The 12,551-nt window shown below is 35.7% G+C and overlaps 1 protein-coding gene across 1 annotated transcript in view; it reads right to left on the bottom strand.

The window, feature by feature from the left end:
* The window catches only part of arhgap15 (Rho GTPase activating protein 15), a 709,745-nt gene that overhangs the window by 163,097 nt on the left and 534,097 nt on the right, over window positions 1–12,551 (bottom strand). Inside the window, exon 13 of the mRNA XM_028806513.2 lies at window positions 6,442–6,576. Within this exon, the coding sequence (XP_028662346.1) occupies window positions 6,442–6,576 (135 nt within the window). The remainder of the gene's footprint in view (window positions 1–6,441; window positions 6,577–12,551) is intronic.

Genomic DNA, 12,551 nt, shown 5'->3' with positions numbered 1-12,551 from the left:
AGGAGGAAAACCAGGTTACCCAGAAGAATACCTACACAGATATGAGAAGAACATGGACAATGACTAAGCACAGAGTCTGAACCCAGAACATCTTATTTCTGAGACAGCAGTGCCAGCCACTGTGCCACCTTCTCTGGCTTCTATTGATCAGAATTACTTTCCTCCAAGAAATTATTGTGATTGCCAATTACTTTTTTACCAGCAATATTCATCTTAACATGAAGACTATGATGTGAACACGATTCCAATATTACCTGACACATGAAGGAGTACATGCTTAAATATTAAACAGAAGAAGAGCTTTGATTAAGCATGTTATTAGAAAATATCTGTGGTCTTTACAAAGCTATGCAGAATTTTTACGCTGCTAATGTTTATTAGAAAACCAAAAACATGACAAAAATACACAATTTAACATTTAAGATGAAAGGATAAAATTTAAGAGTAAAGCAATTTTTTAGTATTGCAACAAAACACTGCCTCCATTTAAGCGATCCAGCTAAGCCTGTATGGAAAATCTCCACTGGGAAAGAACTGGGGTTAAAATGCGGGTGGGGGTGGGGGCAATGTTTACTTCTCAGCATCTTAAGTCAAGCTTGATTTTTCCCCAGAGGTCTTGAGTGAGCTGGATTAAAGGCTGCCGACGAAATATATTCCGTCTTAAACTGCAGGCAATTTAGGGAAAAGGCAACTGTATAGTTTGGGCCTAGACCAGCTGAAGTTTTACTGTACCGTGACTGCATCCTCCACTTCTTATCAGCTGTGACACTTTATAATCTTATGGAGGTGTCCTTGGCTACTGTGAAGGTGAGCGTAAAATAATACTCTACATTCTCTTCCTTCTTTTCGGGGGGGGGAGGGGGGTCTATCCTGACCAAATGAGTTCAGGATTTCAGGGGAGTGCCAGAGGTTTGCTGGCTGACAAGCTTTAGTGAAGTTTGGAACAAAGTAAACATTTATTCACTAAGAGTCAATTAATGACAACAACCATTTAAACAGTTATGCTGCAAAGACAATGAGGAAGTAAAAAAATACTATAAACGTTAGGCTTCAAAGTAATCATTGTAGAGTAAGAAAGTTTTTTGTGCAATTAACTGAGCCTGCAATCTAATTAAATTAATTAAACACACATGCAGTATGGTGCCATCTTTCAGGTCAGATTGATGATGTGAAAATGTTCTTGTTAAGGTAAGCATAGCAACTGATAAGAAACAAAAATGACAGTCACATTTGCATCTACATCAGGGTCAAAACAAGCAGCCATAAATATATCTAAGCCCACACAGATTCCACTCCTAAAGGAGAAGGTTTGTCCAAAATAACCTTCTCATTTGACCATGGGAGTTCCTATCAATTGGCCTTGCTGTAGTGATAATTTACACTGCATGTGTGATGTGTGAGGAGCTGCAGGAATAGCACCTTGTGCCTTATGTTGGTATTTTTATACTCGATACCTTGGCTCACTAATCAAAATGTCTAAAGCCTTAAACGGGCAGGCATCAGCTATCATGCTCAGTTTAAAAGGCGTGACTGAAAGGCTGGCTTGGAAAAAAAATGTGTTAAGCTCTTGTTTATGAAGATGTTTCTATCCTCATAAGTATGTTTGGATGTCACACAAATAAAAAGTATTATCAAGAAAAGGTCAGGAAAGTCCAAAGTACCGGAGCAATATGTTCTTTAATCTCTGCTGATAGTACAATCTGTTTGGCCAGAGGTACATTTTGAACCTGTGGTGAGATATAATGTCAACAACACAAGAAAACACACAAACATGATAAAAGGAAGGCGTCTTATCAGGTACAAGATGCCACTCCACCGCTGGGCACAGTCACTCACATCCACACACTCACTGATTATCACGCCAATTTCAAATCTACTCTTAGAAGGGAGAGGGCTAAGGGATATAAGGAGACAAGCAGAGTGGAGTGGCCACCTGTGCAGACTTTACAAAGGCAGCAAGCAGAATTCACTGATGTAACCCAGTTACACCAGTTACCCAGTCAAACCCAGTTTCAAGGAGTTATGAGGTAGGGGCTCTGTTTGTTGTTCTGCCCAAATTTACATCTTATGAATATCATATTAATGTTTACAGTCACACTAACCTCATGTTAAGAAACATATTCAGAATATAATTAGGCACCAGTGAACATTTCTTAATGTATCACTAATTAGTCCGTAAAATAATGGAAGGACCTTTATAGTACAGTCAACTGATTTACATGGATGGCAGCCACCCAATCCAGATTACATCAGGTACAGTAAACACAGGGGGCAACATTATATGTATGTCATGGATAGAAATTAAAAGGAACACACTTTCATCCATCCATTATTATAAGACCTACTTAATGCAGTTCGGGATCGCTGATTTTCCTCCTGCATCCTAATCCTACAGATTAGGTGAAGTGACGACTCCAGATTGGTTAGGGGTGAGTGAGTCTGTGTTTGTAGCCGCCAAGCATGGACTGGCACCCTATCTGCCTTTGACCCAGTACTGCAATGCAAGGCCTGCCAGCCGAACAGGAGTTAAACTGTAAGTCTATTAAGCATTAAATTATTTTATAACAATGAGTTGTCAACATTTGGACGTGATTGTAGAAATCTGTGTCGTGTCAAAGCAGAACACAATAAAGGATTGCAGAGTAGGGACACACATGCCTCATAAAGGCTTGTGGATAAGCTGTGGTTTGCAGTAGACCCCAGTGGGCACTGACCCAAGCTACTCAAGCATGCAACTGTGTCCTGAGGTCAGCGGTATCGCCTCTGCCAGTGAATAAGGCAAAGCTCTTTAACAGGAAATGATCAGAGGAGTAAATTCAGGGCAAAATATAAAGTCGAGAAACCCGGAGGGAAAAAATGGAGTGCACTCTGGCTTATTGTGCTCATTAAACGCAGAGTACAACCTGTGACGTAATATCTTTGCATGTATTTACTAGTGATTGCTAGAAATGCCTATGAATATTTACTGACTTAATGAGAAACGATTAGTAAGAAATTAAATCATACTTTGATAGCTTTAATTACACTGAACTGCAAAACTGCCAGTATCAGATCAACACTGTTAGACAAACTGAACCAAGTGGGACTGTAAAGACACTTTAACATGAGTGCTGTTGAGCTAATCCAATGGATACACATTGAAAAGTTGTTGAAAGCATTCAATTTGGAAAAATGTAGGAATGTAAAACTTCCAATCATATCAGATTGTAATAAGTAAACCAAAGAAATAGAAATAAATTGAATACCCTGTACTGCAATAATACATCTCAGTGTAATGCAATCAGAATAGAAAAATAAAAACAGCTGAAAGAATTGTAACTCTTTTTCTTTTTCCATTTTTTTACTATATGTTAAAACCTTTTTTAAGAAAGTACCACCAGATGTGAATTTAAAATGAGAACTGAATCTGCAAGACTCTCCTAAAGACTACAGGCATAATTGAACCTTTTACCACTCATTTTGGAGCTCACAGAGTTAAAGCAGAGCATATGCTGCAAGAGCAGGGAGCGGTTAGAGACATATGAAGTCAGTGATTTAATTAAATAAAAACTATGTGCCTTCTAAGATAAAAGAAAAAAAAAGTTGACATTAACCTGACTCAGTAAAATTGAAAAATGAGTGACAGTGACATGTCCAGAGGTCACTGCAGACAGTTTGGAACAATCCTAGTCAAGTTTTGTTTGGTCTCTTTGGCCAACAGTAAATTATATCAGCAGCATTCTTTCAATACGAAGTCATGAGGCAAGGAAGAAAACAGTTGGAATTTATTATGTACAGGACAACAAAACAGCAGTGGTAACAGAATTTAAAACGACAAGGGAGGATAGAAGAGCATTACCAGGTTTGTAATGTCAGATTCCACATTTACAGCAATAGTTTTGAATAACACAATAAGTTTACATTCCAAAGCTGATGTCAGGACCCCATTAACATCATGTCCTCCAAAATCTCCTTCTACATTTTGTTTTTCTTTAAACAAACCGTGTTTGACAAAGTGTATGTGGAAATATGTGCAATGCAACAATCTGCATTACTTTAGGAGACTGCTGTAAAAAATAAATTACTGTCATGAATATTGAACTGCAGGAAAATAATAAACATGACAACTTTCAGGATGCTGATTTATAGATGCTATTCAGAAAGTCAATTACAATAGAAAACGATTAATCATCCCCTTTTAAGCGATTTCAAACTATTTGGTCAACACATCTGGTACCTGCTCACAAATTCACATTGTCTTTTTGCTTTTAATTTTCTAGCTATACTATTAATATTGCCTTGCTGAAAAACAAATGTAAGGGTTTGGCATGTTAACTCACTGGCTCACAAAGAAAAGAAGACAAAAATGTATGAGAGCTTCAGCGGTTAGAGTTAGGGGGAAAAAACACAGACAAAAAAAAAAAGAGTGATATGTCATAAACTTTTTGTGCAGATTCAAAAAAGAATAAATTGCTGAGTTTTGAAATTAAAATAAAGGCTTTCTCTTCCCTTAAATTGAAAAGAAAACATTCTCACATAAGGCATACCTGTAAATATGTCTGCTTTGAAGTATATGTAAAATGTGGCCTTAACCGACCAGAAAGCGTTACTAGCCTCGTCCCTCCACGAGTGCTTATTGAAAGTAAAGCAGCTGAAATTGTAGTCTGTGTCGGAAAGTAACTGCTGCTTGTCCGCTCTCTGGCTAGGAATAGTATGCCTCCTAATGGATTATAGGAGAAGCAGCAAGATGAGAAAAGTGGAAGAAGGCAGCTTATTGTGGCTGACGGAAAAGCAATGAAAGAGTGATGATGAATATGAAGGGAGGGGAAACAACCCTCAGATAGAAAGCAGAAAATGGATCGTGTTGTTTTAAAAATCACAAATATTGGTGCATAAAATATATATTCTGCATATATAAAAATACAATGTAATAATTTGAAAAATGATTAAATGGGTAAGTGAGAAGCAGTCATGTCCACACAAAGCTACAAACAGTGTCTAACATTCCAAATGTTGTAGTCTGGGCATTGCAAATGTTTTATGTACAAATTGTATGTGAATTTAAAGGAAGAAAATGTTGTTTTGCCACTTCATGTTAACATTCATTTACTTACAGTGTTAGGAACGTAGTAAAGTCCTGGATTGGCTGATTATATTACATCACAAAGCAGCTGTTTGAAAAGTGAGTCACACTTTTCTCTGTTTGTATTGATGTATGGCTCAAATATTCACGAGTGATTTGACATGGAATTTACCATAAAAGAAAGCCGCAGCTAAGTTCCTAAAAACAGTGACTGTAATGCAGTATCAATGTATATATGAAAAGAAAACACAGAAACCTGATTTAACTAATTAATACAAATGGGAGCAAATTCAAAGAAATTTTGTTGAACACAGAATCTTAAAGAATAAGATATATGGGTTAAGTATATATAGCTACAAAGTGCATATTACTTGTATTATTTCATACATAAGTTGCTGATATAATTATTAAAGTATGTAAAATATCTTTCTGAATAATACAGATAGTGCATTATGTCTAAGAATAATAAAGCATACAATTGAGTGATATAGATATTATTTTGCATATTTTTTTTTAAGGTACAGTACAGTATGTTGAAATAATACAGATATGATACATATAGCTATTTGGTTTAGTTATGTAACGTATACTGAACTAATACAGAAGTTCTGTTATGTTCCTATATCTTAAGTATATATGGTATATGATTGATATAAATCCTATATAAGATTCAATTATCTGAAATATGTATTGAATTAATACAAACATCTGAAGCATATATTGGACTTATGTGCACAATATGTAAGGTTTAGTTGTTTTGAAAATATATTAGGATCATAAAAATATAATATTACAAATAAAGTTCTATCTATCTATCTATCTATCTATCTATCTATCTATCTATCTATCTATCTATCTATCTATCTATCTATCTATCTATCATGTGCTAATACCTAAAGTATATACTTGATTAATATAGATATTATGTTGGATCAAATTAGGTAATAGATTCATCACTTATATAGGGTGTAATTGTCTAGAATATATATAAGGGATATATTACAGATATAATAATTATGTGATAATACCTAAAGTAAATACTTGATAAATAAAGATATTAAATTATCTCAATTTATGTAAAATATACATTAGATTCATCTGAATATTTTATATAGTTTAGTAATCAAACACAAGAACTGGAGATCATACTGATATTGTATTATTTCCAAGTATCTAAAGTAATACATGTGACTAATGCAGATTTTAATTTAAATCTACTCATCTAAATTAAACACTAGATTAATTGTTGTATTACATGTATTTGGGAAACAGTACTCATATTTATTATTTTCAACCCCTAGGTAAATATATATATGCATAAACAGATACTGATATGAGGGCATCTATACTGAAAAGCAGGTAAAACGAGGCATACTTACTGATTGCCTCTACAAACAGCTCAAAGAAGCGGTATGGGAAAAGTGGCTCTGGCAGCTCTCGGAAAAACATCTTGAGCGCTCCGGTGACAACGTGGATGTCCTCCCACTGGCTGTCGTCCAAATTCAGCTTCTCTTCTGGGAAAACACGAGGAGAAATGGAACAACTGGTTTTAATGAAACAATTACAAGACACTAATTATTATGTTAATGTTTGCCTACTATCATCAGCAACCGTTAACAGCCTTCTGCACCTAGAGGTTTAGCGCAGTGTGTTTTTTTTTCAGGAAAGGGAACATTTTTCAATAGAATACCATCTGTAGGAATGCAACTAACTAAATATAAAAGAGACACAAAGAGCTGGTGCCATTGACACAGGATGTCAGGTACATTAATTCCCACAATGCACCAGTAAAGAAATTAGCGGCAGGGCAGCAAGTGATTCAGAGCTATTAGTTTTAGAGGCTAAGGGGGGATGCATGGTGCAAGAAGCAGTAGGCTCATGAGACAGGCCTAGAGGCCTTGCAGAGCCAACATGAGGCATATGCTAAACATGGCTATTGAAAATGAGCTATTACTTTACACATGTTAGCTGTGCAGTGTACAAGGGAATTATGGATAAGCATGTCTTTTAGCACGATTCCCAGGTCTGATATCAACTGAGACTTGGAAAAGAGGGCAGGGGCACATTACCACAATTACTTATACAATATGCATATAACAACCATGTAAAATAAATGGATTGATGAATGAATAAAAAAAGCTTTTATTTTGTCTGTCTCCCTAGTTTGAAATTATTTCTTTGTTAAATTCTCCAGAATGTTCTGAAAATAGTATGGGATTGGAACAATTACTAGCAAAACAATTTTTTATGATACACAGAATACCAGGAGGGGTGCACCTGCTGATCTCCAACAATGGCACAGTAACTAAGTTGAAATGTACAAATATAAATAAAGCATTTAGACAACGAGGCATTCATAACCTATACTTCAAGAATCATCTCTTTCTATTTGTACTTTTATTTTTTCTGGAGTTATCTGAATATTGCACCTGCCATTAAAAAATGTGGATTATCACTAAATTTACCCAAGCCATGCTAATGAGCAATCTGTCCTGCACATGTGGCATCACCCCAAAAACACTGAAGTTCTACTGATGGAAAACAATTGGAATTTCTTGCAAGAATTTCTGCCAAGGTGCCTGGCAACAAAAGAAAAAAAGAGAGCTTGGAAACACTGACATCCTATTTCCTATTTATAACCAGTTGTTGCTACAATTCATCAAGGCTCTAAATAACAATGTAGACTAATTAAGCAGTTTAAACCAGGAATGTTAGCTGTCCTCTTAATACATCCAAACAGCTGTATCCAAAGGGAAAAAAATATGTATTGCATGATTAAGGAACAATAGCAGTTATAAATTTGAAGCAGAAATCATGAAGTTTAGCAATCTAACTAAGCTAAATAGAGTATATGTGCAAGTGTATGCAATTCATGACAGCTCACATAAAAAAGAAAAAAATGCCAGTTCAGAAATCACAGGATGTACAGGTGTACAATGAATATAGTTACACAAATTACAGTTCACAATAAAACGCACACAAAATGAAAACAAAAAGTCTAAAGCAATTAATTTAACTACAACCTGCAGTGTGTACTGTATTTGTATCAGTCTGTATAAATTACCTTTTGCATACCTTGGCAGTCTCACCCCACTCTCTCTGCTTACCCCAAACATATGGAAGACTAATGAAGGTGTGGGGATATCATAATCGTTACTTCACATAATTAAAAAAAGATTTCTGTAATTATACTTATTTAAAGTGTGTTATACAATATTACTATAGAGAGCTTTAAAGTACTAGACATTATACTTCATCTACCTCTATGTTGCATGATTTTGTATACCTAAAACAAAACATTAATTAAAACAAAATTTCCCTCAAATTTTTAAGGAATGCAATGGAATGAATAGTCTTTTATTCCACTGGAACATAAGCAAATTAGCATATCTGAAAATGAATATGTAAATATATTGACACAGAGGGAAATGTGCAGCAGGTTTAATACATTTGTCAGCACCAAGTCATTTGAAAAGCTGTATGGTCAGAGAGCAAAATGAAGGACAATACGTGATATTTGAAAATTCTCTGACCTGTTACCTTTTCAGTCAAACGTTGCCCCCACTTTCCGGAAATTGTTTTACACTCGCTTGAAATCCTTCACTCAGTTTGATTGAAAACAGTAAGCAAATGCCCCTTTATTTCATTACATGGTATTAATGTAGATTGACTTCCTCCTAGAGGCCAGCTTTGAACACATTGCACAGAACAATGACATCAAGGGCTCGAGGCCTAATTCAGCGTTACTGTCGTTTTAAAGAAAGCCGGGTTTTCATACCAGTGAAGTCTGTCAAATATTTTGATATGTCCCTCTCGCCATGGTGCTACTCCCCTTGTGCTCTTGATTTTCAAACAATTGGGGATCATTTTTGATCAAATCTCTTTCCTCCCAGCCTCCTACCCAACTTTTCATAATAGGCCAACACTCTTACAGATGGCATTCTTCCCATGCTTTGCTATATCTGATGGATTATTAAAGATACAGTCCTATCTATCTATCTATCTATCTATCTATCTATCTATCTATCTATCTATCTATCTATCTATCTATCTATCTATCTATCTATCTATCTATCTATCTATCTATCTATCCATACATACTTATTAAGTATTTATAAACTGAAAACATCATATAAGGCAGTTAATAGTTTTTTTGTTTGTCATTATGTTTTGCATATCAGGCTATAATCATCTGCAAGATGTAAAAGAATAATTAACTATATACAATAAAATATGTGGCTTATTTGGAATGATATTAGTGTGATATTATGGTTGCTTTTTCTCAAATGCATTCATAACATAATGTAACACAATATTCTCCAACATGCTTATTCCAGTTCAGGGCCATGGAAGGTTGTAGCCTGTAACAGAAGTCCTGGGTTTTATGCTAATTGTAGTAAAAATACGTTCATATTTAATATTTTTATATTATTCAGTAATATATTAAAAAAATGATTTACCTTTAGGTTTTTACAATTTGCCAATATAAAAAACTTAACAAGTGTGAAAATGAAATTGAATATCCATTTATTAATCAATTTTCAAATACGCTTAATCTACCTTATGGTCAATTGGGATGGAATCTATCCTACCAGCATCAAGTGCAAGACACAACTAGTCCTTGATAGTTAATCACAGGGCACACTCACTTTTACAGAGCCCAGTTTAAACTACCAGTTAAGCTAATGTGCACATTTTTAGGATACAGAAAAAAAATAAGAACACATACACATCCAAAAACATGCAACCTCCACACAGAGAGTGACCAAACTGAGTAAATGTCACATATACTTCAACATTTATTACAAATAAGAAATAAAATGACTGATTCTGTAAGTATTTTCCCCTAGATATAACCTACCTAAACTGATACCTATTTTAGAAGTGAAATAATTACCCAAAAACTAAACTGTTCTAAGACTGACAGAAATAATTCACACACAATCAAGCCAATTACACCTGCTTTCATTAAGTCCATTTGCTAGGGCTTAAAGAGAATGTCAAGCTAAATATGGCTCTAAACAAAATCATATAAACAACAAAAAATGCAATTAAACCAATGACAGGTATATTGAAAAGTGTAAAAAATATTTCCTGTCCATTGAAAATAACACAAAAATCTTCAAGTGCCACTTTAAAGCAATGGAATAAAACATAGTATAAATGAGAATCTGGCAGTATTAAACATTTTTTAAATGAGTATCACGGACGAAAAGGTTACAAGAGAAGCTGCTTAGAGGCCTACATGCAACTTTAAAGGAATAAATGTTTCACTCCTGAGACAAAAAAGTGCCTTGTTGCTTCAAGCAGTAGCCTGCATGACCAAGTGGCAAAACAAAAGTGGTTTCCACAACTGAAGAACAAAGCAGTTAACATTCATCCTTTTTTTTAACTTGATAATCCAGTTTAGGGTTACAGTGAGCTGAAGCCTGTTCTGGCATTGTTGGGCACACCAGTCCATCACAAGGCCTGCTAAAACATACACCGACATTCACACTGACCCAGCACAGTGGACGCAAACCGTTATTTTAAAATGAGCATTTCAAGAAGAACACTGAGACTCAAATGTAAACATGTGAAAGGGAAATTCCCTCAGATGTTACAAGGTTGTTCACCTTAATGAGGGCAATCTATAAATGGACTACGTTAACAAATAGTACGGCTGACAGAAGTACTTTCAAAAGTCAACTTTTGAACTGAATTTTGAATTAGTATTGACCCACTTTGGTGGACTGTATGGCCTGTTCATCCAAATGGTTCTGATGTTCATTCAGAAAGGCAGTGGGCAAAAATGGAATTCACTAGTAAGAACGAGTGCTCACTTTAATTTTCAACATAAGAACATAGCGAGTTTGGCAAAAACGAGTGGAGAACATCCATCCATCCATTTTCCAACCCGCTGAATCCGAACACAGGGTCACGGGGGTCTGCTGGAGCCAATCCCAGCCAACACAGGGCACAAAGCAGGAAACAATCCTGGGCAGGGCGCCAACCCACCGCAGAGTGGAGAACATTCAGTCCATTAATATTGTGTGTTTAGCTAATTAAAAATCCAGATTCTTCTAAAAGGTGGTCAATTTTTCTGCTTCAGACTACATGACACAGTAGTTTGTTCCAAATTCACATAACTCTTTCCACTGTTGGAATCTGTGCTTTCTAACTTCAGTCTTAAATTCACTTCTCCTTAATTTCCACAGGTGTTCTCAATTATATCGCTCACCATTTCGGTGAAAGAATTCTGCTGGTTCTACTTCTTTGAGAATTCTGAAGGCCTGAATTAGGTCCCATGTACCCTCATCTGCTCAAGACTAAGGAGGTTTAATACCCTTAGCCTTTCAGAGTAGGACATGTCCTTAAGCCCTGAGGTGCCCTGAGGTGTTTCCCACTTGTGTATTGCTTCAAATGCTTCAATGTGGTCTCACTAATGCATTATATATATCTGAACATAACATTCTTTGATTAATATTCAAGATTTTTTTAAATATAACCTAACTTTTTAGTTGCCATTCTAATTGCTTCTGCACATTGCTAAGATAAAAAGAATGTTTTGCAAAATGTATGTGGGTGATCTAATTCAATCTGAGCCAAAATGCAATTATTTCTTTAACATATGCCCCAATATATCCGAGGTAATGTCAGTGGTTAAGCACAATGTTGAGAATGACATGATTTGGGGATGTGTTCCTGAATCAACAGCAAGACAGCTTGGTATCAGTGGCACAACCAATAATCCTATTGGGTATCAGAGGATTCTTAAAGAGAATGCCAAGCCATCCATCCACTGAGCTGAAGCTGATGTGTGGCTCAGTCATGCTGGAAAACAATACAAGCAAGTCAACATCAGAATGGTTGAAGGGACAAGAAAAAAGGTGCAGAGTTTGATAACTGCCAAGTCCAGAAATAAGCCCTTTAAGATGTTGTTTTGGAACCTGAGACAAGTAGTGCATGCCTGAAGACCCACAAATGTCATCAAGTGGTGTCAGCTCCAACAAAGACATGGGCCATAATTCCTACACAGCACTGTGAGAGACTGATCAGTAACTACAGGCAATGTTCACCTGTAGTTATAGCTGCTGAGGGAGGCAGTGCCAAATGCTGACTCCGGGGTAAAATTGTTTTCTATATGGGACATTAGATATACAGTAGCACAGCTTTTTTTTTAAAGATACATTAATGTCCATAACCTTTTATTTGTTTACTCAGAGTTCATTCTACTCCTAGATTCTGAGAAGAAGAAAAAAATCAGAAAAATACACAATAACAATAAACTGGAGAGCAGGAATACTTTCTCAAAGCAACGGTTACTAGGAAATATTTTTTGTTTTTCTTTACTTTTCGTAAAAATACTCTCAGTATTCCCTCACTTGCTGGATTTTCTTCTTTTCCTTCAGCGTGAGACTTTCTTCAGGTTCACTGGACGTGGTGTATAACAGTGCATTAGGTGTCTCAAATTTGGTTTTAAAATAATTTTCCTTGATGTAAGTCTCTT

The sequence above is a fragment of the Erpetoichthys calabaricus genome, chromosome 8 (assembly GCF_900747795.2).
Source record: "Erpetoichthys calabaricus chromosome 8, fErpCal1.3, whole genome shotgun sequence".
NCBI lineage: Eukaryota > Metazoa > Chordata > Cladistia > Polypteriformes > Polypteridae > Erpetoichthys > Erpetoichthys calabaricus.
This window is presented reverse-complemented; position numbering and strand designations above follow the sequence as displayed.